Source organism: Brassica napus, chromosome A3 (genome assembly GCF_020379485.1).
Source record: "Brassica napus cultivar Da-Ae chromosome A3, Da-Ae, whole genome shotgun sequence".
Classification (NCBI taxonomy): Eukaryota; Viridiplantae; Streptophyta; class Magnoliopsida; order Brassicales; family Brassicaceae; genus Brassica; species Brassica napus.
Window position 1 is genome coordinate 12,183,267 of NC_063436.1, and position 26,416 is coordinate 12,209,682.

At 38.0% G+C, this 26,416-nt stretch overlaps 4 protein-coding genes across 7 annotated transcripts; 2 read left to right on the plus strand and 2 right to left on the minus strand.

The window, feature by feature from the left end:
• Positions 1-225: 225 nt before the first annotated feature.
• On the minus strand, positions 226-2,590 carry LOC106438394 (FCS-Like Zinc finger 11). 2 transcript variants are annotated; one of them, XM_013879527.3, is made up of 3 exons: positions 2,291-2,590; positions 947-1,830; positions 226-815 (listed from the first exon to the last, which is right to left on the minus strand). In XM_013879527.3, the coding sequence occupies exons 2-3, from the start codon at positions 1,807-1,809 to the stop codon at positions 695-697; spliced, it is 984 nt and encodes a 327-aa protein (XP_013734981.2). In that variant the 5' UTR covers positions 1,810-1,830; positions 2,291-2,590; the 3' UTR covers positions 226-694. The 2 variants fall into 2 exon arrangements, with proteins under 2 accessions (XP_013734981.2, XP_022571804.2); XM_022716083.2 differs by lacking the exon at positions 2,291-2,590 and adding an exon at positions 1,989-2,195.
• A 1,677-nt stretch (positions 2,591-4,267) lies between these two features.
• Positions 4,268-20,577, minus strand: LOC106438393 (protein DDB_G0276689-like). 3 transcript variants are annotated; one of them, XM_022716084.2, is made up of 35 exons: positions 19,494-20,577; positions 18,646-18,790; positions 18,013-18,291; positions 17,713-17,880; positions 17,410-17,619; positions 16,940-17,034; positions 16,475-16,649; positions 15,859-16,238; positions 15,413-15,536; positions 15,125-15,220; positions 14,956-15,027; positions 14,402-14,539; positions 13,898-14,051; positions 13,419-13,768; positions 12,638-13,098; positions 12,223-12,543; positions 11,921-12,145; positions 11,131-11,221; positions 10,942-11,019; positions 10,567-10,857; positions 10,278-10,475; positions 9,601-10,083; positions 9,367-9,528; positions 8,864-9,196; positions 8,697-8,779; positions 8,482-8,586; positions 7,930-8,158; positions 7,366-7,731; positions 6,831-6,932; positions 6,166-6,309; positions 5,977-6,065; positions 5,516-5,598; positions 5,319-5,434; positions 5,052-5,137; positions 4,268-4,820 (listed from the first exon to the last, which is right to left on the minus strand). In XM_022716084.2, exons 1-35 carry the CDS (start codon positions 20,246-20,248, stop codon positions 4,655-4,657), a joined length of 7,353 nt encoding a protein of 2,450 aa, XP_022571805.2. In that variant the 5' UTR covers positions 20,249-20,577; the 3' UTR covers positions 4,268-4,654. The 3 variants fall into 3 exon arrangements, with proteins under 3 accessions (XP_022571805.2, XP_048631877.1, XP_048631876.1); XM_048775920.1 differs by lacking the exons at positions 18,013-18,291; positions 18,646-18,790; positions 19,494-20,577 and having other exon boundaries at positions 17,410-17,638; XM_048775919.1 differs by lacking the exons at positions 4,268-4,820; positions 5,052-5,137; positions 5,319-5,434; ... (4 more) ...; positions 7,366-7,731; positions 7,930-8,158 and having other exon boundaries at positions 8,539-8,626.
• Positions 20,578-22,724: 2,147 nt separating this feature from the next.
• Positions 22,725-25,554, plus strand: LOC106438391 (sulfite exporter TauE/SafE family protein 3-like). The gene is made up of 13 exons (XM_048775921.1): positions 22,725-22,748; positions 22,838-23,164; positions 23,239-23,398; positions 23,476-23,676; positions 23,747-23,811; positions 23,929-23,956; positions 24,065-24,144; positions 24,218-24,304; positions 24,397-24,447; positions 24,523-24,744; positions 24,838-24,931; positions 25,011-25,151; positions 25,232-25,554. The coding sequence occupies exons 2-13, from the start codon at positions 22,991-22,993 to the stop codon at positions 25,315-25,317; spliced, it is 1,389 nt and encodes a 462-aa protein (XP_048631878.1). The 5' UTR covers positions 22,725-22,748; positions 22,838-22,990; the 3' UTR covers positions 25,318-25,554.
• A 136-nt stretch (positions 25,555-25,690) lies between these two features.
• LOC106441948 (14.7 kDa ribonuclease H-like protein) lies at positions 25,691-26,326 on the plus strand. Its single transcript, XM_013883694.2, has one exon. The coding sequence runs from the start codon at positions 25,691-25,693 to the stop codon at positions 26,324-26,326; it is 636 nt and encodes a 211-aa protein (XP_013739148.2).
• Positions 26,327-26,416: the final 90 nt, after the last annotated feature.

Here is a 26,416-nt window from a genome sequence, read left to right on the forward strand (position 1 = left end):
GTATCTCTCTAAGAGGGAAGTCCTTTGCTTTCATTCGCCAAATAGACAGTCATCATAATTATTAGAGTATTGATGTTTGCTTGGAGATTTTATTCTTGGTGGCCTAAAAAGCCAATTCTTAGATTGTTGGCAATGGCAACGAAAACTTTATGTAAAGGAAAAATGATTACAGAAAAAAAAAAAGAATTATATCCGAAAATGTTCATATTCTGATAGCAAGAGATATAATTAATCATTATAGATATGTTACTTAGTTAATTAAAATCTCGATACAAACTTATGAGGCCAGACATCCATAGAAAGACCTTACAAAACAGGACTCAAGAAAAGAAAATGAAGTGGTTACACAATCCCTTTCTTGCAACCAACACTCTCTTTACGAAGCTTATTGCGTCGGTTATGATTGTAGTAGTATGTTTTTAGACTTCCATATCCAAAACCAAAAACTAAATATACAAAAAAATAAAAATAAAGCGAAGGACGCCCAATTCATCCGTGGCTGCTGCAGCTGCTAATAGATGCGCATAAACGCAGCTCTTTGTGGACGGATGAACCAGATTAGTGCCAAATGTTACCTACCATTGGCATGACACTATTCAATACATATATAATAAGTCTTTTAGGTAGTTAATAGACAATGGTCGGGTCTATAAAAGCTCGTCCCATGGCCATCGTCTTATTAGCCGCTTCTTGTTCAGAAGAGCTTCTTTAAGGATTCGTGCATAGTTAAGCACGAATCTTCCAGGTCCTCCTCCTCGTCTATCATCATCATCTCCTCTGAACGACACTCCTCACTGCAAAACGCTTTCTCACCTCTGCAGTTAATCACCACACAAACATCACAAGTTTAGATTTTTTTTCCGAAACCTCTAAAGCATTTCCTCATACAATTATACATGTGCATATTTTTGTGTGTACTAGAGAGTACTGATAACGGAACACGCACCTGTACATGTATATGTCGTAGCCAACTTCAAGTTTCTTGTTGCAGAAGTTACACACGCTGAGAAAGTGATCCACGGGAAACATGGATTCTAACTCTCTTTCAAATTGCTTCTCTTTGTTTATAACCTCATTCTTTTGACACTCTAAAACTCGGTCACCATAAATATGAGTGGTCTTCGGGTTAGGACCATGCGCAATGATACAAGTGTAGTCCTCTGACATCTCCATATCATCCTCAGATAGACAAGATGAGGATGCAGTACTGTCTGAACCAATCCCTGGAAAGTACTCTTCTGCGATGGCCTTGGATTGAGACAGAACTCGGGCCTTTCTCGGACAATCATCCTCAGAGAAGGAGCGGTTTGTTAACCCGATTGGCTCGGTCTCATCACCGATCTCGAAAATAACACCAGATCTTTTCTTTTCGACATCCAAGGACTTGGTTTCTGGAAACAAACTGGGATGTTTGTCTTTAATCTCAGAAAACTTGAGCCTCAAGGCTGGTCCAAACACGACATCTGGTGATAAAACCCCATCATCACCAAGAGAATCCACAATGCTTAGCCCAACTTTAGCAGGGACACAACAACAGTTAAGATGAGCAGTGAGTGATGATCTAGGAGATCTGAGGAAGAAGGGCTCAGCCATTTTAGACAACACCCTGAATTCTAGAGGAGATTTAGGGCTCCTGAGAATATCAGAATCAGAGATGCACTTGTTGTTGTTCAGACCGATCAAGAGACTCAGAGTGAGTGGGTTAGTGATCGCTTTGGTGTTGTTGTGTCCGACCAGATCGGTTTGCGGATCTACAGACTGAGACATTGTTTCATCTTGTTGATGAAATCTTGTTCTTGTTTTCAGCATTTACGGTTACGGTTCTTCGATCTGTTTCATTAACCAAAACATATCAGAGACTAGTATAACTTTATATAACGTTATGCCGATAAACAAGCATATGATCAAGTACAAATGGAAAAAAAAAATATGGAGGATATACGTGAAATCTAGAATGATCCAAAGAATGAAAATTTCCAAGAATATACCCCAAATATTCTTTAAGGTGATTTTCTCTGAGGAATTTCAGCGGAGAAATGTTTGCAACGGACAAAATAAAATGATTTGTGATTGTTTGGTAGCCTACATATAAGCCTTAAAATTATATAAATATATTTAGACAATAAAAGAAAATTCTGAAGTATTAAACAAAACCTAAAAAAACATGTAAACTATGTATAACAAGGATTAATTAACATGCAATCTTTGTATTGACAAAAAATTTCCAGAGAAAGTAAATTCGAAGCAGATGCATAAGAAATTACAATTAACTAACAAGATGGTTTCTTACATGGATCTTGTAATGTTTTTTTTTTTTGTGCACTGATCTTGTAATGTTTTGGTCATGAAAAAACAAAGATATGAATGAGAAACTGGAGAAGTAGATAGGGAAATAAAAACAGATCGACCCGAGTGGATCTTTAGAGGGGTCGGGAGGAAGGATCCGAAAGCGCGTGAAAGAATCTGAGTTCTTTTCTCTCTCACTCAAGTTCTTGAAGAAAGAGAAAGCTTGAAATACTTGGCTCTCTTCTCACTCTTCTCTATACCATTTTTTGGCCCTTTATGCACTGTTCTTTGTTGTTAAAAAAATAAATGCACTGTTCTTTCTGCGTATTAATATATATATTTTTTTTTATGTCGTGGAGGTGTCTGGTTTCATACGCTCTTCTTTCAAAAAAGAACCAAGAAATTTACAAATTTGACAAGACTTTTCCTTTTATTTTCTTTCTACCGAAAATGAATATAATAAATTTGATGGGAAGAGCATGTCACAGTTTGGGCATCTTTATTCTATAACCACTTAGAGCCGAATTGTAAAGTCGGAAACCACATGACACATGAAACTAAATTTTGATAGAAGATATGCAGAAATGTTTGCCTAGCTGAATCAGTTTCATTGTATTTTTGTATACATTATATTGATATAAGTCAATTTTAACTGAAAATCAACTATCTTACCTTCTTAGAATGTAAAATATAATTTATGATTCTCTAACTAGAACTTTAAGATTTTTCCATATTAAATTTTATTACGTTGATGGTTCTATTCCGATTGGCTTTCCGAACAATCTCTTGTTTGTGTAAGATATTTGATGTCAAAAAGAAATGAACAATCAATTACTTTTCAAATAAATTATTAAACTTCAATCAAAATCAACATTGACTCAAAAAAAAAAAAATATATATATATATATATTTGTTTATATTCTCAATTCAGTGAATATGGAAGAACTATTTAGTTCTCTCTCGGCTAAAACGTCTTTATTTCTCTCCTTTGAATAAACAGAGGAAATAAAGCTTTTTAAGGATTCTTTCTTTCAATCACTAAACGACAAAAGGTCGAGAAAAAAGAAACGACAAGAAGTATTGTATTTGTGAGAAGACGCGTATACGCGGAGAAATGTTCACGGACGTTGTCAGGATCCTTGCTAGGACATGTGGGTGAAATGTATCCCTCTGTGTGCTTTTCGTGGCAACCACAATTGGTAAAAAGTATTAAGTTTGAAAATCAGCACATCTACGGCTATTTTTGAAAAATAAAAATAAAACACATCTTTTTCGTTGCGAGTTTTAAAATTAACATTTTTTTTGTTTGTTTTGCTAGTGCGCTTGACAGTGGCTTAACCACCTAATGTTTTATTTACCGACAGATTTTGTTTTTCTAAAGATTCGTTTTTTGTTTCTATGACCACCGAACAAATTGTAAAATGAAAAATCTATAATTTAACAATAAACCAAACATTTCTAATTCTTCCGTCAGAGTGACTGTCAGGCAGCTGACGCATCACACCATCATTCTCCTCGCTTGCACTTTACTTTTTTTTTTAAAACACTTTACATTTTTCTTATCTAAATATTTTGGTGAACTTTAAAGAACAGAATTGTTGTTTTCCGTGTATCAAGCACTTGTGTTTTTTCTCGACTTTGATACTTTTGTCATAACCATGCACCGACATAATGTCAGAATCACTGTTCAAGGTGGTGGAGAAGATTCAACGGCGTACAAACAAAAGGTGACTCGTTAACCAATGGTCTATTTATTAGACTAGAAAAAATTTAAATCATCCCAACTAGGACACTGAACGCCTATGCCTAAAACATCAATTCAGTTTTAGTTTCAATATTTCGATTTGGTACGGCGTAATATTTCGGTTCTGGTAATTTGCTCATGTCTAGGGTAAACCGTACAAAAGATTATAAGAGAAAAAGCTACTTGCTTGAAAGTATATTATAAACTATGCATCTACTTTTATGATGAGAATACACCTTTCCAATAAAGTTAGACGCTTTCTTTGTTAAGATGAGTTCTATAATCAACACAAAACGAGGACACCAACCTCACATTCAATAGTAGTGCCAACCATGGTGAACTCATAAATTTTTACAAGTATACCTCTGCATTTTCTCCATTTGTCACAATCTCTCGCAAGTGAAAATCATCAGTCAATGATCTTCTGATATGAGTCCACCAGGTTCTTTTAAACAATACGCCCTCAATGTTTTAAACAAAAACATCTGTAGTCTTTCTATCTTACCCGAAAGGAATAAAATAAAAGCTGAGGAAAGTCTAATCGCTAATCAGCCAAATGATGTGTACCTCAAAAGTTTTTTTTTTTACGTTGGCTTTGCACCGATGTCATGGAGTTACAGGGCTTTACATGTTTTGGGATAGCCATTGCTTGCACAAACCGAGTACAGCGTGCGAATTGGCATGTGAGGCTTGATGAGCTACATATTGAACATCAGCCACGCTACCGCTTTTGGACGCAATCTGGAACGCCCTTTTAAGGCGGCCACATACAACGCAAGCCAGCACCTTTCTGCACTCGTTTACAATCAGATGTGTATCAGCCTAATGATCCCACGCGATTCAGTTTATTACATACATAAGCACATTTATGAAACATAGTGAATTGGAACCAAATCTACTGGAACGAGATATGATTATTGAGGTGACAGCCAAATAGTCTAGGAGTGATACTCTTTTTCCATGGAGTTGAACATAATGCAAGAAGACACATCTAAACAATTATAATTACAAATGATCTTACCGATGGCTGCTTGTTAACATGTCTATGAGACGGTCAGGGCGCTCTTTGTGCTTGTTGGCATATACATTGATGGCAGCACCCAGGACCTACAACATTTCACGTAATATAAAATAAGTAATTTCAACATTACTCCACCGGCTTAAGCAGATTGACAAGGAAGACTGTTGCTTGAGAACAGATTCTTTTTTGCTGAAAAGTAGTAATTAAATAGATGTTTCTGAATTGTCCAAATAAAGTTTTATGTTGAACACATGCAATGTACAATACCTGATCCCAGTCATCATCTTGGATCGTTCCCTTGATGTTTTTGAATAGTTCTGTCAACTGACTGCCTTTCTTCCTATCGGCGAGTGACGCAGCAACGCCAGCATATATATCAACAGCTGCTTAGGAGTAAGAGAAAAGTGAGATACCAAGAGCAACAACAGTACACAATTATTCAACATAAAACAATTAGGGATCACCTGAGAGCTTAAATTCATATATAACTTGAAAAGCCAAGTCAAAGTTTTTCTCAACAAGAGTCTCCACTATTTCACATCTTCTCCTGAAACCAAGAGCCAAAAGACAATTCAGCTAAAGGTTTTTCTTCGAACTTCAGATTTATAAGAAATAGGCACATGATCTCGAAGGAAAAACAGGTATTCAGTTCACTGGACAACAAGGGAAGCATATCCGTCTATACTATTTGATAGGCATCTCTTGGAGTTTAAAAGAAAATTGGAATAGAATCATTAGGGTAGTGTGGAAAGGAAAACATGCCCCGTCTTTCCACTAAATATTTTTTTATAATCTACCATACATATTGCTTAAATTTATGCAGGGATATAAGAAATTTGTTTGAAATATAGTGGAAGAGCAAGTTGTGTGAACATATTATGGAAAGAAATTTCTTTTACAGCCAATCCTTGTTTTCAGGACAAACCTGGATGTCTCTGAATCATTTGGATTTCCAAACAAGGAAAGCTTCCAGGGTGCTCCTTCAGAATCACTGAAGGACTTTACCACATCAATCTATAGGAATAACAAACCACAAACGTGAAAGGTGGAAGGATAATTCTATAAAGCAGTAATTCATCAAACGGATGAAGACAAAAACTGTTTAAAAAAGTACCTGCATTTTAACCCGAGAGGACAACGTAACCAGAGCTTCTTCACTCAGCTTCTCATTGACACCTTTGCCTCTAACCCCCTTTGTAACAAGTTTTTTCGAGTCTGAACCTCTGTGACGTGCTGTCAATGCTTCTTCAAAGTGTGCCTGTACCCAAATCTTTGTTAGAGACCGATATGTCAAAATTAAGAAGAACACTAGCATGCTTATGATTGTCGGCTGTTCTTTGTTTAGGCCCCAAAACAAGATCTAATATATACCTCATGAGCTAGTATATTCATATAACTCTGTTTAAGTACTAAGGATTACAACAAATAAGACGTTTAACCTGTAAGCACCATATAAACTTGTCTTAATGTAGCCCATGCAACTTTTAGAAATTCTTTAGTTAAGATAATTGCGTAATATTATGCAGACGGAAAAGCGAGTTAAGGATGTGCTGCCATAAACTCAAAGAATTATTTGCCTAATTGTTTTTATTGACTCTAAACCACTTTAAAATGCTTAAATAATTACATTGCAATCCAAAAAGGACACCTGCAATTCATCAAGACATTAGCATAGTTTGGATTACTTAGTTGATAAGTGTTTTCAGATGGATGTTGCATGTAACCTTGCTAAACACAGAGATGATATGGGTGGTGCAGAAAGAGCTACTGACTCTATACCTTTGCATGCTCAAGATGCCTTACAGCTTCCTCTTGAGTGGTAGAATTCATAAAAAGCTGAATACAGCAATACCCAGAGGTGACATAATCCTTCTTGAGTACCTGAACAATTAGACAAAAAAAAACTGAGAATTAGCATTACGTTTAGTAATTTCAGAAAACGCTTAGTAACTTGCTCGTCTTTCTAGAAAGAGAAAAGGAAGGTTATACGTTGATCAACTATCGAATTTGGACATCTAAGGATGGACTAAATACTAACTCCAAGCTTAGGATCAGGGTTTATGGTTCAAATTGCATGAGAGGAGGTGCAAAGCACAGAGAATAAGACTAGCTGAGAATTTTGGGATAAAATGCCTATTTTGTAATCCAATATTCACAGATATTATCTGTGCACATGATATAATTGTATAGCAGAACTACATGCCAAACATGAAAGAAGAAAATTCGATCCTAGTTAGTATACCGAAATCTCCAAGTGGGAACAACCTAAAAATAAGTTGTAGGCAATGAATCATGACAACAAAAATGTTCTCACCAGAAACTTGTATAGGTAATTGAAATGCCGGTTTGTCTCTAAGAAAGCACATATACGTGAAAGAGCTCCAGCTATGTACTGGTTTATGGCTTGATCTTGATGTTTTGCGGATTCGAGTCTTTCTGTAATTACTTCCTCGAGGGATGATATAGCTCCATAACCGACACAATACTCACACAAACTTTCAATGGTCCCATACTCGGTTGCCAATGGATCTGTTCGTTGAGGTGAAGAGGACGAACTGACTGCGCCCAGAGATAAACTTTGCAAAGGAGGGGGAAGAGCACTTGGTGGAAAGAATAAAATGCATGCATCTTTAAAGTGACCGTGCCGGAACATAAAACCAAGAAGGTTTTGGCGAGAATGCTGCAGAATCACACGAAACAGATTCAATGAACCAAAAAAAAAAAAAAAGCAAATGTAACAAGTTCATATGTTTGCAAATAATACTAACTGCATCCAAACTAAGACAGTACTAAAAAATCAAACCCACCTAAAGACATATCAAGACAGATAAGTATATTATGAGACAATTTCAGAATCACTTGAATATTATTGCCTTACCTCCTGCAAGTAGTTGGTACATTCAGAGTAGCGAGTACTATCCAAGTTGCTTCGGGGCCCATCTTCAAAGTTTGAACCGGGTACAGAATTATTCTTTTCTGATTCTAGGGATCTCCTTGATCTCTCTGAACGAGGGAATGTCGATGGCATATGCAGAACATTTAGGTATGAGTCTGCTGATAACGAATCGTCCAAAATTGTTGGGGCGCTTTTAGCCAAATGGTCATACCTGACATGCATCAAGAAACCCAAGAATAAGGTCAGGTGGTGGATTACCATAGACTTTTACTTCTTTTATCACCTTCGACTTGCATTATTCATGAGTATCTTCTCCATTCTCAAAAGTTTAATAATTTTTTTTCTCTTAAATCATTAGGCTGCTTTTACGTACTTGCAACATATCTAATTAATCATGTACATGTTCAACTGAAATTATATTTGATCAAACATTGCCCTGTCCTGTAAATTGATTAGTAAGACATTTCACAATAAAACAACTCTAGAATATCCCACATACAGGAATAACAGATTTAGTTAAATAGAAACACTTACATGGAACGAACAGTTGACACATCCACAGGCGGTCCTCCCTCTATTGTATTTATTATCTCCTGAATGACATCAGGAATGTCTTCTCCCTTTAATTGAAAGGCTTGCCTATAGAGCACAGAACAAGAACGGTATTACTGCACACAACCTGTGGTTGAAATATGCAAAAGGGGGTTATAATTTATGTGTTCTGTAACAGCTTTTACACTAACACGTACTTGAATTTGACTCGAGCTTGGGCATAGCGCTCCATCCGCAACAAAGCAAGACCCCATGCTTTCCACACAGGAAAAACATCGATCTGAAATTAATCAGTTACAAAAGCAGAAGTTATTGCAATGAAGTGACCTTACCACGTGGAAGATAATCAACCTATGAATTTTACCTTGCATTTCTTGCACATATAAACCGCCATACTATACCGTTCATCAGATACTAATCTGTCTCGTAGAGATTCGGATGACAATTTATCAGCAATGTCATCAAGAGAAGCAGAAATTCCAGACCCTAGGAGACTTTGGAGCAACTCTGCACGCCCCAGCCAAATTTCTGCAAGTGAGAGAACTTCGGATGGTTCATCCGTTGATTGACTGCCAACACTGGAGCTGCCAGCATCAGAAGACATATCATCAAGATCTCTACTTCTATCACCGTTGTTATTGGTAAATTCAGAGGCACCTAGAAGCTTTCTCAGCAATGATTTCGCATAAGATAAACCCTGCACAAACAGGGAAGATAGTTGCTTTAGTAATCTAAATCATCAACAACAATTCCCACTCTCATGGAAACGAATTATAAGAAATGCAAGATGACCATGTATAGTCCTGATATAAAATACACCCTCCAAATATGATTCAAACGAAAGTATTCAATTGAAAAAGATCATACCTGCACAAATGCCTCTGTTGCATGATATGCTCGGCCAATTGTTTCAACAGATGCAGCCTCCGATAACTTCTTGGAGTTCAATACGTTCTTCATTTGCTTGATGCATAAGTCAATTGCAGTTCTTGCTGATACTAGCTCATCAGAACAAAGTGATAGCAGAGCCTAAAACAAGAGCAGTGTCATAAAACCGAAGATTACAGTTATTGCCACACGTGTAAATAAAGATAGCAATACCTTGAAGAGAACAATATCGGGGGTGCTTTCATATTTGTGAGATGCACGTACAGCTTCATCTTTGGTTGTTTCGCCAGTTAACATCCATTCTTCTGCAATGGAAACAGAAGGTAGTCTATCTTGCCCATCTGCCGAATAAGATGATCCCTGGTCCTCTTGAATACCTGTCATAGCCTCCCAAGCAGCTTTCTCAGGTGCCCCCAGCCCGGAACTCTTTCTTTTACGATCATCCTTTGACGTTGTCCTGTTTTCAGCATTACGTGGTCCCCATGAAAATGCTCTTCGGGCCTCTCTCTGAAAATTGCTTAAACTACTAGTGAAGGATGGTTTTGCTGGCCCTGCCCTTTGCTTTTGCCTTAACCGTGATGCAGACACAGTTATTCGAGGTTCTCTGGGCGGTGGGCTAACTGTAACAGCAATAGCTTTTGCGGCATAGGCCATGATAACATTGTTATCTCTTAATGCTGGGAACTCTTTGAGTATCTGAAGGAAACATAAAAGTAAGTCTCATAAAGTCATCAAGGGCGAACATATTAAGGAAGAACAAAGGAAATCACCTATTCAAAAGATATATAGACATGAACAAGAGAGTAACAGAAGTGCATTCACAATAATAGAGATAATATGCAGCAGAGTAACGAAATGAAAGAGAAATGGAAAATTCTCTCTAGACATACCAGTGAGGCATATTGTAGCTGTTTTCTCATCAGCAGAGCTTCAACTATTAAATGAGGATGCTCATGAAGCGAAGAGCATCTCTGTTGCCACGGAAGTGGCAATGCAGCTAACACTTTCAGACCTAAAGCCCAGGAATTAAGCCGGGACACTTCCAGATCCGACAGATTGCTATCTCTTCGCTTCAGAAAGAAATGGACCTACAGAGAAGACGAAACAAACATCTTTCTAAACTCAAAATCAAAATATGATATGAAATAATTAGAAAAAAAAGAAGAAAAACGTTGTTACCAGGAGCTGTTTTGAACGAAGGTCAGGTAATAACTGCATTGCACCCATCACCACTGGCAGTGCATCAGCGGAGTCTTGAAGTGAAGAAAGAAATCGAGACGCTTCTGCAGGACCACCCCCATTGAGTGGATCAGTGGTTAGAAGCTTTACAAGCTGTCGTCCTTGTAATTCTCTTCTAAGATCTATTGATAATTCTGCACTTTCAGCCACTTCCAGAGCTGCGGAAACAGCTCCTTTCCCAGCCAATCTTAAAGCCAAGCCTTCAGGGTCTTCTTTACATTCGGCTTCTACCTGTTTCCCATTCAGAATTTTGAGAGAGAGAGACCCATACCAAGAGCCAAACGTTGATATCAAGCAAAAGAGGAGAAACATTACCTCTTGCCAGCTATTATGGCGATCATCTGCAGAAAGTATGTGGCTGTACTTCTGCAGAGCTTTTCTCCTATGCAACACCTAGATGGACAAAGAATGATGAGGAAACATAGGTCTTAATTAAAGATTACAAGGTTATTGGGAACTCAAGTTACATGCAGGAATCTAGAGCTGAAACAAACTCCCTTGTACCTCATAGCTAACTGGATCACTTTCTAAAAGATGACAACTACACATTGTAAGAACATTTAAAGCTGCATCAAGCTCCCACGTATCCATATACCTGAAACCAAGACTTACCAAACATCAAAACTGATCCACGACAGAACAAAACTGCAAGCCGTTTGTAATAAGATGACAATAAATTCATATTTCTCAGTCAACTAACACAAGCCTGAATCCCACATTATACATGCATTTACAGGTTATAAAAAATAAGTTCAAACAATAATGAGCAGACTTAAGCGTAGGTATAGAAAGAATGATTGTCTTAGCCTGACCCATCTAAAAGACCACGAAGGAATCACAGGTGTCAAATACACTTAGGAAAAACATGGTAAGGCATTAAGTAAGCAAGAGAAACATCGGGAAACTTTTACAGAAAGCACGTTGCAATATTAGTTTGCATCAAAACATATCCAAAAATCAAGATACTCAGTGCAACAAACCGCTCACTTAAATCCTCTAATCACACCACTTTCAATTCATTCTACATCACCGCCTCACCACATTAGGACTTAGGGGCGAAGGCTTTATCATCAAGGTTAATTTTGTTATAAGTTCTAATTGTTCACATCAGAGAGCTAAACCAATTGATTCTTATATTCCAATATTAAAATTTGATGCTAATCTTAATCTTATCTCTCCAGGAATAAAGAAACACAAAAAGTCTTTCTAATAAAAAAATCCATAAACAAATCTTTGCTCTCAACCCAAATGGCACAGAAAAAAATCGGACTGCACTTCATGGTGGTTTACTTACTTAAGAGCCAGTGTCGCTGCCAGCTGTTTATCCTTTAGCCGCAGGCAATACTGCCAACTGTTGCTCCCGATGCTCTGACTTCCATATCCTTGAGATCGTCCCAATGTTGAAGGAGTTTCTTCTCTACTTTTGATTAGGAGCTCAAGTAACCAATCGGAAGCCCCATTCCGCAAGAAGCGGTCCGAAAGTGCTAAAGCATCCATTAGTTTTCCTTCATCAATTAATCTAGCAAAATCCCAATCAATCGAACACTTAGAGGACTTTTGCACAAGCTAACGAACCAAAAGAAGAAATTGGCATACCTATTTACAGCATTTTCATATGGCCCTTCATTCTCCCAGTCGAAAGAAAGGAAAACCGTAGGATCAGTTCTACTAGCTCCAGTTTCAAAGGATCCACCATCACGAGCACGGTAGTGTGTCAATGCTGGTCGAATATTGTTGGAAAAAGCCTCTTCCGCATCCGATTCCGAGTCACTGTCATGTTCACGAAGTCTCTTGATCGCAGTTCTTTCATCAGGTTTAATCCGTGCGTCGTCAGGTTTTTGCTTAGGTGTCACAACAAATTCAGAAACTCGATGAAGGTTGGTCTGCATTTGTATCCATCGGTTTAAAGTTGGAAACCTGTGAAGAAAAAGAAGAAAAATATCACATAATATGATGGAACATAAGAACTGGATTGATTTTTAATTTAAAGAATACGTTGGCTTGACAGTACCTCTCAGACTGATCGAGAGAAAATTCATAAAACAATCTGTCTGCATCAGGAGAACTTGTGAACTCATCGTTCAAGGAGCTCGAGATGACCGAATCACTGCCATTGTACAATATGCTCCCACCAAATACGCAAGCTAAAACTGCTCGTACTGGGGATATTTTTACCAAATGTCTGATTACATCCAACTGAAGAGGATACAGAGGGACACCAGGTGTTGCTGAGGAACGGACATAACAATTGGGTTTAGCCTCTTTTGAAGGAGACAGCACTTTACTCTCTGAGTGAGAATATGTAGTCGTTGGAATGACGGGAATACAAGCCCATCCATGACCAGAACGTGGAGGATAAACTGGGGGAACACACGCAGATATTACTTCATGAACAAAATCAGCAGACATGACCTCAGCGACTTTCGCAGCCGCATCTGTGCTACTTCGATCAAACACCAGACGCGTCAATAGCTGCAACATGAACCAACAGTACGAGGTTACAAACAGATCTATGCCCAGAAAAAGCATTGGATTCACTCACAATTCGTACTGCGGTACATATTTAGTAATTACCACCCAGAGGCCAATACTATTAAACAGAACATCATAGGATCTTAAGATGTCACTAATCATGAAATAAAATGCTAGAGTTAAGAGAAGCAAGCACAACGAAACTCGGTAGTTTCTCCAAATAAAAGTATGACAGTATTAGACCACTGGTCCACAGTACGAATGACAAGGAAAACAGTATAAATGATAAATAGCGTGAGAAAAAGCCAAGAAACACTTACGTCTTTAGGCCATTCATAAACAAGAGAGAAAAAGTTGAAATCATGGGTTGTATCAGTGCCGTCTACTATGTCACCAATAGCAGCAATATAGAGTATAAACTGAGATAGATAAGTAGAGGTTTTGTTGCTAAATGGGCCAAATGACCTCTTTCCCTTCTCTTCGCTTTCATGTGAAACATGATTTCCATCCACATCTCTACTTGCTAAACCAGAAGGACTTTGCTTCTTATATTTTAGCCCAAGACCAAGAACTCCATCCTTGTCAAAAGGTATGTCTCTTACGTCCCCTTTGAGTATGTCAACTTCTGGTTTTTCATCACCGATTGCTCTCGCTAGGTTGTGAAGCTTTCCTATTGTTCATTATAAGACCAATTAGAACTCCATGAAAGGCTAAATACATAATTAGTCAAGAGCAGACAACTCAGTCACATACTACATCAAGAACACATAGTGGAGAAAAGAGAAAAAAAAAATAATACCACTCAGGAACTGTCGCTTGCCCTTATGAGCATCCTCAATCATTTGATGTAGCATTGCAAGAGCGCGATCTTTTTGACCCTGTCGATGAGATTCCGTGGCTGATGAAATGATGGTATCTCCACTAAAACTGGCTTGAAGAATTTGAGGGTTATCCTGAAACATGACAGGGTAGTAAAAAAGGCAACTAAGAATAAGAAAATAATAGAAGGATCTTAATATGTTTTTGAGCGCCTAGATATTCAAATATACACATAAAGGCAGGATTTACAAAAGTTTCCTCTGTGATGGGAGAGAACAGCATGGTAAAAAACAGTATATTTCTGCACTCACATACTTCTAAAATCATAACAGCATCTCCCTCCCTTAAGCATCCAGGCAAAACAAAATATCATCACTGTTACTATTTGTACTAGGCAATATTATCTCATATGACCGTCCCACATTAACAAATTCAAAATTTTGGCAAAAAACCAGAAAATAGCATATTAAACTTGAGGACTGACCTGTTCCAGGAATTCCTGCAGACGCTTTAAGATCCTTCGCAATACAGAGATTATTGCAACTTCGTGGACCTGATCCCAGTAAGTAAACCCCACCTTTGGAGATCCTCCAGGATATATTTCGGATAACATAACTTGAGACTGCGTACAAAGTAAGAACTACTTAGCAACAACAGTACATACTTCCTGAATAAATTAATTAAATGGAACAGTATCACTTTAAGAATTTAGTAAGAAAATAACCAGCCACTATATTAGACACGGTACACTGTCCGGATATGTATTAAAGCCATTCCTCAATTTAAACTAATAATACTACCCCCAAAGCTTGTTTGCTTTGTGTCCAAAAAGCAATACAAAAATGTACAAGGATGTTAAACCAGATTCCCAATATACACCACTAAAAATGTGCAGAGAATGCAAATCAGTAGAAGATTCCAAGAGGAAATCTAGAAACTGGGTACAGATACCAAGTATAATTAAGAATCCAAAGGTAAACAAACGGTTACTTTTTGTAGACCAAGTTAAAGTACATGGACATTAAGAACACTGCTTGCCTTATCCAATAACTGTTTGGAAATTGTTGTAGATTTGGCAGAAGAAGCAGCCGCATCTATGCATAGTAGAATCTGGCATCACAAAAAGGTAACGTAAAACTTGCTTAGTGGTGGGCAAGGCAATTAATTACAGGGTAGTCCTATCAGGATCTAAACGACAAGGACATACCACAGCCAATGGACTCAACTGTGAAGCTAGAGAACTAAAATCTAAATCTTGCACCGCAGATGCTCCTTCAGCAGTACGAGACATCACATCTTCTACCTGAGAATAATAAGAAATAGAGATACACGTGACTAAATGCATCCCCAGTGAGCTTCTACAAAAACGCGGGAACAGTATATAATGTACAATCCTCAAGGCAGGAGAAAGAGGTCTCAAATCAGAATACAGTCATATCATTATCCGAAAAGTAGATACATATGCAAGAACAGTGAGTAATATTACGAAAGATACCAATGTTCTGTTGAAGGCATTATCCACCCATTCAGCTAATTCAAGAGTAGCTTTGTCCTCTGCTGATAACGCAAACCGATGAACTGCCTGCTCTCCAATGTCATACTTAGCTCTTTGCATGCAGCTGCAGCAAGAAATTTTGTGTCTTAAAGAAGTGGCATGAGGAAGCAAAGTATTACTCAAGACAATTTATATAGGAACTCAGGCAGAGACAAAACGGGAACAAGTAATACTATTCAAAATTTGCATGCACATACACGCTGAGATTAATTAAATGTAATACAATTAGCAGTGCAAAGAAACAGATAGATCGACCTTTCAACGTTCCCGTATATTATAATCATAGAGTAAAAGCTCGATTTGGTCCCAACATTTTCGATGTGAAAATAGACGAGAAATAAGGTGGCTACAATTTTTTCCAAACATAGCAAGAGAATTCCACTCACAGGTTAAGAAGTTTTGCAGGGGCCGCCCTTAGAACACTTAAAACCTCCTTTAAACCCCACTGGCGTTCAGAAAGTGGCAAAAGATGCTGCATAATAGATAACCGCCATTCACAATCTTCAATGAAATGTTTAGCCATCGATACTCTCCATTCTAAAGCCTGTCTTCCATCAGCACTGTAATTACCATCCAGTTGACACTCTTGTTCAATCAGCTCTGATGGAAGATTGCGGCGTAAAACATTGAGTAGCTTTCTTGTGAAAGATATAACAATTTCATTTTCCCCTTCTGTAGTAAGATCGCCAAGATCCAAACTAGAAGTAGAACTGAGACGAATATCATCAATATGTAAGAGTGAAATAACTATGTTGACCATCATAATCTGCAAAAAAAAACTGACCTCATGTTAAAGAAATATTTAGACTAACACATTGAAAAAAAAATCTTTGATAGAAACACACTACGTGTAAATGTAGTATAAACATATACATTTTTCCGTATTATTTCTCTCATTGTAGAAAGTTTTCAGTTCCATATTTTCCACGATGGTTTTACTACAAAATTTAAAGACAGGGGCCTAACTTCCTGTAAATGAAGCGATGGATATAGGTATATTACCTTGCGTGGAACATTTTTAATTGCCTCCAAATGGGTGGTGAGGTCTTTTAAATAGTAAAATACCACATGATGACTAACATCTGTCTCGTCTTTAATGACCTCGTCCATTGCACCTAATGCTAAGACAATAGCCTCCAAAGCATAACGCATATGCATCAATTCAATATCTTGTATCCTACAACGTACAAAGACATTAAAAGTGAAATTACCGACTATGAACGACTCGCCCCAGCAAAACAAAAACAAAGAAATGTACAGAATACAAAACACTGCATCGAATTTAACATACAGAAATAAACCAGAAAGCTAATGCAACAACTATTGTGCACATAAATGAAGGGGCGCCAATTTTTGTCAAAGGGACATATGTTAGAATCTACACTAATAAACTATCCAAGGAAGTATGGAGAAAACGATTAGAGTATATGTATACAACATAGCAATATGAACTTTGGTTGAACTCACCTCTTCCAGGCTTCTGCAGTTGAAGCAATAGGTTGCATACTAATCAGTGATATAGCTTCTTTGAACTTTACGCCCGGAACAACATCAAACAACACCTACATAACAGTAGGTCATTACAACTTGTTCGGATGAAGAATAGGAAAAACACATTCAGATGATTATCAACCGATTAATAATAGTACCACTCAACAACAGATATATTTTTGTTATCTATAGTAACTAAGGCTGCAATTTCCTCTTGTTGTCTATTCGTTCTTGTTTAAGTTTATCCGTTCCCTGAGAGACATCATTCTTACTATAAGTAAATGAATCTAGCCCACATGAAATTTAGTGACATTTTTCATTGACAAACACTATATCTCATTACTAGCTTGAGATGTTCATTTGTACTAATTCTTATTTAACACTTTTTCTCTGAGGGAGACTGAGAAACATAGTCTCTGTATAGAGGATAACTTAAAAACTCATACCCGAAGTGGACTCTGCGCAGAAAGCCTTTCCAACACAAGATTTTCAACAAAAGGATCCACCTCCGCATCATTATTCTCAGATGACACATTACCATGCATCAAGAAAGATGCCTTTGGAGTCCAAGATTTACCAGAACTGATATAAGCAGCGAAAGATGCAAGGTGCAGCCGATAGCATAATGTATCGCAGAGATTTTCCACACAAGATTTCTGCTCAGATCATTATGTCCTGTTAGGCTTACACTGTCATATTCTACAAAAATAATATAAAAATAACAGGCTATGCAAAAGAGTAAAGTTTACTTCATCTGTATTGTTTCCATAAAGAGTAGATTCTTCTAACCGAATTGCTTGTGAATTACTAGACCAAAGTAGCCGCATCAGCTTTCTACGGGCTGCAGTTTTTCCAGGCAACAGGTCCCAGCCCATGGAAGCTACTAATGGGCGAAGTCTGGGAAACAAAGTCAGAACCTGTAGCACATGAGAAGAAGACGCTTTCAGATCCCAACAGAGAAATCGAAATCTAAATGGGGCAACAGGCAACCAACGATACTACTCCAGTGCGATAATGAGTACGGAAAGATGTACGTTTATTCCACCTACATCATTAGCCTCCTGAAGCATTTCTTTCTTCACGTAAGACAAAGCAGCACACATCACACACTCAAGCACATGTGATCCAGAAATACGAGCATAATGATACATGTCTCTGAGGCAAGAATTAACTGCTATGCTCAGCGGGGAATTTTTTTCCTCTACATTTCTCTCAGTTTTCGAATCTACAAGGTATCGCCGGAAACACTCAAGAGGGGGTGGAATTTGGTCATTGTCGAGAGATAGATGTAGCTGGCTATCTGGGAGGAGCATATCATCTTGAATACCCTGCAGAAGAAAAATTATAAATCATATAAACATAGTACAAGATAACTAAACCAAAGACACGTATATACATATTCAAAACGCACATATAAGCACACCCTTTAACTCAAACCAACCACTTAGCTAAACTACCTCGAGGGTAAATATTCACAAGAGAACAACGTGAACTAGATATACAAGCTTCAATTCCAGCATACTCAAGGGGAAGAAAACAGTTCTACGTTCCTAAACACAACAAATGATTATTTATGGTACACATTAGCAAGATCTGTAAGCAACTTGATTATTCTTATATGTCAAACCTCCTTTTAAAAGGGATTGCTCCCGTATATCAACTTTTATGAGAATGATAGCCACCTGAATCATCTCAAGAAGGTCTCCGCAATTAGAAGAGAGAGCTTCCTTATAGATAAACAGCAAGTTCTGGCGCACCATGTGCCAAGAGTCACCATATTCATCTTTTTTTTCCATAACTCTTGAAAGGAGAGCCTTTAGAACGGCACTATCAGAAAAGAAGGAGAAAACAGAATAATAGTCAGTTCTATATTCTTAAATATGCAAAAACCCAGGAGCAGGAAGTCAAAAGTTAAAGCAAGGAACGGAATTGAGTATGCAAGGCCGTAGATTTCTTCATCCATCAGTATAACATCAACATTTTGCACAGTTTGAGATTTTCCTATGGAAATGAAATGAAACTGTCCTAAACAAACAAACACTATAAAGCTTCTCTTTTTGTTTTGAAATCCTGAGGCTGGAGCTCCTCTCCTTCCCCAAGTCGAGGTTCTAATTTAGTTTGTGAAGCAAGAGAAGGCTAAATTCTCTCAACAAACTAATTTTTATTGATGTCTTATAATAAGACACTCCTCCATTATATCTATTCAACAAAAAAGAATGTACTTTATCAAATTTCCCTAGATAGAAGTTAGCATAAAAAAGGGGATGTTGAAAAATCTCAAACATAAAGTGAGCTACACTTGTCACTACTTTGAAAACTGTTCTAGACTATCTTAATCTAAATCTCGTCTAATTTTGAAGAACATGCCAACCAAAAAAATGAGAACGTGATCAACCCTTTCTACAGATTTGCCTATATTCTTACAAACAAAAAAAATTAATGCCAAGGAAATAATCGTCAGACTTTTGTAAGCACAGCTAATATTCAAAAACTCTAATGTATTTGTGGAGTGCATAAATCAAGCACATACTGATAATTCTCTTTCCCCACGCCATAATCAAGGTGAAGATAGCGTATTCGATCAGCTGCCCCGAGCGCATCTCCTTCATCCAATTTTCTTCTCATAGCATCCAACTGTGCTAACTGAACATTCCTCAGTATCAAAGCAAACACATTGTTGCTATCCTCTTCTCGAGGATCCATGGCCTCGACTTGATGTTCTACTTCCTCCACCAAACACCTCTCGGAACCACCATTAAGTTGCCTCTTAACGTTACAACACAAGGCATCGAAAACATCAGAGTAATCCAATACAATACTCCTCAAAGCCACAACATCCTCTTCTTCAATCATATAGCTGCTTCCTCCACTGCTACTTGCATCAACATCAAACCTCAACCTCTCAACACCCAAATCCAAAAAACCTTGCAAAACCCGTACGCAGTTTCCTTCCCTGTCACCATCGATCAAGACCTGGACCATCAACAAGAAATCCGCACGCAAACCTAGAGTCTCTGAATCGAAGCCCCAAGGGGAAGCAGGGTTTTCGAATCTGAGAAGCTCGATCGTGGAGAGGAAGGCGAGAAGCGACGGGGAAGAGCAAGAGCGTGACCAGAGGACATTATCGAATCTGCCGGCGGTGGAGACGATGGTCTGGAGAATCGTGTGTGCGAGGTCGGGGTTTCGAACCCTGAGAGCGAGCAACGTAGCCTTTAAGGGCTCGAACTGAGCAAGGTGAAGGTGGTTCGCGGCGAGACGGGAGAGAATCTCCGTTTCGTTATCCATGGTGTTACAGATCAATGAATCTAATGCGTACCGATCATCTTCAGCGATTTTGAAATTCGACCCCTCTCTCTGTCTCTGTCTGTCCGTAGAATCTAAGGAGATTTCTCGTTTCACTGTACGATTATTTTTTTATTTTTCTGGAGAAATTTGTTCTGAGATCGTCAACTGTGCTGAGAAAGCATGATGGCTTGGCGGAGCTGATCAGACCATTAAAACGTTGGTAGAGCAGATCGGTTAGTCGGCTGATTATTATCTGTTTGATCCTGATTTTTTTTTAAAGAATTTGGTCCTGATTTTTGGTTGTGACTCACAAAAAATCAGAGGAAATGAGTGTAAACAAAAAGGTGAAATTAAGAGGAAAGACAAAAAAAAAATATAGTACAGTTTTCCTTAATTTAAAAGAGGAAAGAAAAGGGTTTTGGTTACTTCTTTTTTCCTTTGTCATCTAAATATTATTATCACACGTGAACTACAATCGAATACGCATAAATAATATATACCATAAATTTTATTCACTTTTATCTATGTTATATTAGTGTTTTAAGATATAATTATTCTGTTTTCGACTCGTTTTAATATATTTACAAGTTCATGAGTATTTTGGAGGAAAGTAGTAATTTTTGAGCATTTTAGAGATAAAATAAAAAGAAGTACGTAAATGACCATCGAACCAGTCTGGAGATAGACATTCAGAGATCGATCGACGGACATCCTTTGCTGTCGATCGACAGCAAAGCGCGCAAGACCCGACTTGTTTTCCAGCCGACTTAAAACTCAAGTCATACACATTTACAGAAATACTTTTGGACGACTTTAACCTAATATTTATATGTTATGTCATTGTTCTAGGCAACACAGACTTTTATACTTTCTTACTTTTCCACAGAAAACATAATTTAGGATTTTTAGTAGTTTGGAGAGAAGATCCCAGACTCCTTCAAAGCTTTGTATTGGAACTCCAATTTTTCTACTTTATTCTATTTTATGCAGTTTATTCATATTGTTGTTATCATTTACTTTGCTATGTCTGAGTAATTCACTTGTTAGATTTATAGTTCAATAAGGTTATGAGGGATTAGCCCAAAATATAGAATTCCTAAGGTGATAAATATTCTTCAAGAAATCATTATTAATGCTTGTGTTCTAGAGTAGCTAACTAGAACCATGAACTTAGGATAGTGGACAACTACGACGGTAGGTTCTGCACCAGAATAGATTTCCTTAAGCTAAGATTGTTAGAAACAAGCAACAACTAATCTAGACAATACTAGTGAACCTAATGATCAACTCGCTAAAGTTTGCCTAAGAGAACATTGATCGACGCTCTTACCATAGCATCGATTGTTGGGGTCAAGATCGGTCACGACGGCATCGACGCCAGAAAGTTCCCAAGAGATATTTTTTTCAAAAAATAGAAGTCGAAAATCGACATTAAAAGCCTCGTACAAGTTTAAAAAGAGTTATACGAAAATTTGTCAAAATAGATAGTCCAAGCTATTGGTAGATGATTTTCGAGATACAATGAAACAGGAAAAAGGCTGAACATCATTCCCCAACCATACAAATCACCCGAAGATAGCCAAAAACTCGGTCTCGACCTTAGCCGGGACAGAATCGTCACGCTCGCCATATGGCGAGCTGAGGCGTCATCGTCCTGCTCACCATATGGCAACCGAGGGAGCTGGGACGTTTCCGTCCCACTCGCCATATGCCGAGCACGACTGCACCGTGCCAACATCACACATTCTTGTCTCATCTGTGTAGCTTTCTATTTTGAGCTTTGGTTACTTTGTCTCTTGTTTCGTCTCGATTGGACTTACCGTTGGAACTTTACGATAAAAACCACCAAAACTTGTTTTTCGTATAAGTTTGAATTGATTGTGTAAAACGACAAACAGTTTACTAAACACCTTAGTTGTCTCAACTATACGATTGGTTTGAGTTATTCTTAAAAGGGCCGACGTCATACCAAGGATAACCTTTCAAAGAGCTGAGGCGTCATCGTCCTGCCGAGAAGTTTGATCTTCATTACATCTTATCTAGTTAAGTTTAGTCTAGGTTTTCCTACCGTCCAAGAAATCTCATAAAAAAATTTCTTGTCTTCAAACCGCATGTCCAGCAGTACCATAAGCAATGAGGAACTACCGATATTCTTCTCGGATCATGCACGCTTAGAAAGTTCAATCCGCAAATAAAAACGATCAAAATTAAGAAAAATATTGTTTTGTGAATCTATTACTGTTTTTATATTAGTTTTGCAAATAGAAACCCATAGATGATTTATTATTTTAGTATCAATCATTTCAATTTAATACAATCTGATCACTTAATATTATTTAAAAATAGAAAAAGAAATGTATGAGGTCATTAGTGATCGCATAGAAAGATCTTTTTTTTTCTTTCAAAAAGTAATAATAATAAATAAAAGGAAAATAAATGGATAATACGGAATGAGTCTGTCTAAATTGTCTTAGTGGGATACTCCATCAAAATCTCTTACGTAAGAATTTCGGTTGCCCCATTTTTGAATCATCTCTCTCCCTCGAATAATTATTTATAATCATCTCTCTCTTTCAATCCTGATTTCAGCTTAACAAATCTCAACTAATAACGTGGAACCGACACATTATACTCTGAACCTGCCCTCTTCCTTCCTCTCTGGTTCTCACGTGATTCCAGTTTCTTCAAGCGATCATCGATTAATTCATCGTTTGAAAGCTGTTACCAATTTTTCGAATAACAATGTCGCATATCAGACTGAACTCTCGGGGTCTGAGATCCGTAACCGTTCTTCTTCTAAATCTAGCTTTAGCTTTCGCATTCGTGTCCGCTGAGAGTATCCTCAAGTTAGATTCTCAAACGCGGGAAAGTGTCCGCTGGGAATCTGACCAAACAGGCTATCATCATGTCTGGCCCGTAAGTGTTCTCTTTTTTCTCTACCTTTGAATATAACAACAACAACAACAACATCTCTGATATTGATTTCCCAGGAATTTGAGTTTAACTGGCAAGTTGTGTTGGGAACTCTGGTTGGATTCTTCGGTGCTGCTTTTGGCAGCGTAGGAGGTGTTGGTGGAGGTGGAATCTTTGTTCCAATGCTCAGTTTGATTATTGGGTTTGATCCCAAATCAGCAACAGCCATGTCTAAATGTAAACATTCTTCTTCTTAATTACACATGTTTATTCTTTTAATTAGTTGTGGTTTTGTTGATCATTTTCTTTTATAGGTATGATCATGGGAGCTTCTGTGTCAACTGTGTATTACAACCTTAGGTTGAGGCATCCTACTCTTGATATGCCAATCATTGACTATGATCTCGCCCTCCTCATCCAGCCCATGCTTATGCTCGGGATCAGCGTTGGGGTTGCTTTCAATGTCATGTTTCCCGATTGGATGGTTACAGTACTACTCATTATCCTCTTTCTAGGTAAAGACTCTGATGAGTATTATGGCCCCATCTGCGGTTAGACTTAATTAAATCACCATTATGCATGCAGGCACATCAACAAAGGCTTTCTTAAAAGGTTGTGAGACTTGGAACAAGGAGACTATAGAGAAAATGGTACCTGTGGATATACTTTTTATGAACTTTCAGCGTACTCCAATTGATTTTTAGGGTATTGTTATATGAGAGTACCAATCTTTAATGCCTTTAAAAAAATTATGTTCTGTGCTACAGGAAGCTGCTACGCGTTTAGAGTCAAATGGTGAGTTGATTTTTTTTTGTTGTGTTAATTGTTAAACATGTTTCAGCAACAACCTCTGTGTTTGCTTTTACTGGTTAAACACTGCTCACACGATGTACTTTTCATCAGGTGTATCTGCCACAGACGTGGAGTACGTTCCTCTACCCGCAGCTCCGAGCACAAACAATGGAAACAACAAGAAACAACAAGTAAAAGTCTATTGCTACTTTTACACTATTGCTACTTCTCTGTTTGCAGTTAACAATGTTAACGTACTGGCAGGTAAGTATTATAGAAAATGTATACTGGAAGGAACTGGGACTTCTCGTTTTCGTCTGGGTTGTTTTCCTGGCACTTCAGATAGCCAAGGTTAATGCAAATACATATATGTATATGTATCAGTTTGTTGAGCATACTTGTTCATGTTCAAAATTTTATTAATACTTGTTTAATGGAAACAGCAAAATATGGCTACATGTTCAATAGCATATTGGGTCATAAACTTGTTACAGGTATAGACTGATATACTGAGAGATCCATGTTTACTAGCTTGTAGATGCTTATGATTATTTCATACCGTCATGCAGATTCCGGTTGCAGTTGGAGTATCAGGGTATGAGGCAGTAGCTTTGTACCAGGGTAGAAGAATCATTGCGTCGAATGGACAAGGAGACTCCAATTTCACCGTTGGTCAGCTTGTTCTCTACTGTACATTTGGCATATTGGCTGGAATCGTCGGTGGTTTACTTGGTTTAGGTGGAGGTTTCATCATGGGCCCATTGTTCTTAGAGCTAGGTGTCCCACCACAGGTGTGACAAATTTATATCATAGACAACATCATAATAAAGAATCACCTTTTATTTTCTTTGTATCACTAAATCTTCTACTTTTTTTTTTGGTAGGTCTCAAGTGCTACAGCTACTTTTGCTATGACTTTCTCTTCATCCATGTCTGTTATAGAATACTATCTTCTCAAACGATTCCCTGTTCCATATGGTCAGTTTTATGTACATTCAGTTCCATAAGGCTGCTCGGGATTGACAAATTTATGATCTCTCATTTATGTTTTGTGCAGCTCTGTACCTTGTGGGAGTGGCTACAGTTGCAGCTTTGGTTGGACAACATGTAGTGAGAAAGTTGATTGCAGTCATCGGCAGGGCATCTCTCATCATCTTCATCCTTGCGTCCATGATCTTTATCAGCGCGATATCACTTGGTACAAGACTTCTCTTCCCACCTAAGCTAATTTTCCTTGCGACTTTTGAAAATATTTAATTTTGTTTTCTTTGTTTCTAGGTGGCGTGGGGATAGTGAACATGATCGGCAAATTCCAACGGCATGAGTACATGGGTTTCGAAAACATCTGCAAGTACAGTGGTTAACGATTTGTGGATCATGTCAAAGACTGTATCTCGGCCTTTGATCTCTTTTTTAACTGAAGCGAAATCACGGTCTCAGTAACTGTAAAGTTTCATTCTTGATTGCAAGACTTGTGGTCATTCGATTTTGTGTTATTTCTTTAGACTAGAGATTAATGCGGGTTTGTTTGCTATTTGTATCCTAGATATGTTTGTTTAAAATACTATTTGGTATTCCTTTTTTTTTTTCGCACAACACTATTTGTTATCTGTTATTTGTTTGTTTAAAAAGATTTAAGAATCCAACCCCATTCAGACAAGAGCTAGTTAAACAATGAAAGTATTTTCGATCATAGGAAAGTAGTCTTTTCGACCACTAGATTTGGAAACTGATTGGATGAACCTTATTGATAACCCTTGTCTGCCGCCAGTGGGCATTGTAACTGGACAGCTAGCGCCATGGATCGTGTGGGCTCTTTGGACAGCCCGCAACAAGATGCTCTTCAACAACAAACTTTTTTCAGTAGAAGAAGTGGTCACTCACGCTGTGGCAGCCGCTCGGGAGTGGTTGAATGCACAGAGTAATACGCCAAACAGAATGGTGGCTCCCCGATCAACCCGAACGGTGTCGCCCCAAGACATAGTGGTGCAAACAGATGCAGCATGGAAGGAAGACTCAAGAACTGCAGGACTGGGATGGACTATCAAATACACAGGGGAGAGTTTGAATTTTCAATCTGCGACCGGGTTTGTCAGCTCACCATTGACTGCAGAAGGTTTGGCCATGCGAGAGGCAATAAGGAAATGCAAAGAGCTGGGGCTCCGGCACATCCGAATCGAATCGGATTCAGCTCAACTCATCAAGAGTCTAAAGTCCAAGAAGGAACCTCCAGAGATTTACGGTATTGTCTCGGATATTAGGATTGAATGTAATGCTTTTGATTCTGTCTACTTTGTTTGGATCCCTCGTGGGAGAAACTCAGTGGCTGACCGGTTAGCAAAGCAGGCTCTGGCCTTGCATCGCACGGTGTAACTGCAAAACCCTTATGATTTAATGAATTTGCGTTCCAAAAAAAAAAAAAGGAAAGTAGTCTTTTTCTTTCACTGAAGCGGCATTGTCTAA

Excerpts from the sequence above, each read along its gene's own strand:
- LOC106438394 (XM_013879527.3), bottom strand. The coding sequence starts at position 1,809 with ATGCTGAAAACAAGAACAAGATTTCATCAACAAGATGAAACAATGTCT. Across the intron at positions 816-946 it reads TACGACATATACATGTACAG|AGGTGAGAAAGCGTTTTGCA; the intron begins GTGCGTGTTCCG and ends GATTAACTGCAG.
- LOC106438393 (XM_022716084.2), bottom strand. The coding sequence starts at position 20,248 with ATGGATAACGAAACGGAGATTCTCTCCCGTCTCGCCGCGAACCACCTT. Across the intron at positions 10,858-10,941 it reads GCCATAATAGCTGGCAAGAG|GTAGAAGCCGAATGTAAAGA; the intron begins GTAATGTTTCTC and ends AATGGGAAACAG. Across the intron at positions 5,138-5,318 it reads AAGATGATGACTGGGATCAG|GTCCTGGGTGCTGCCATCAA; the intron begins GTATTGTACATT and ends GAAATGTTGTAG.
- LOC106438391 (XM_048775921.1), top strand. The coding sequence starts at position 22,991 with ATGTCGCATATCAGACTGAACTCTCGGGGTCTGAGATCCGTAACCGTT. Across the intron at positions 23,399-23,475 it reads AGCAACAGCCATGTCTAAAT|GTATGATCATGGGAGCTTCT; the intron begins GTAAACATTCTT and ends TTTCTTTTATAG. Across the intron at positions 23,957-24,064 it reads TACGCGTTTAGAGTCAAATG|GTGTATCTGCCACAGACGTG; the intron begins GTGAGTTGATTT and ends ACTTTTCATCAG.
- LOC106441948 (XM_013883694.2), top strand. The coding sequence starts at position 25,691 with ATGAACCTTATTGATAACCCTTGTCTGCCGCCAGTGGGCATTGTAACT.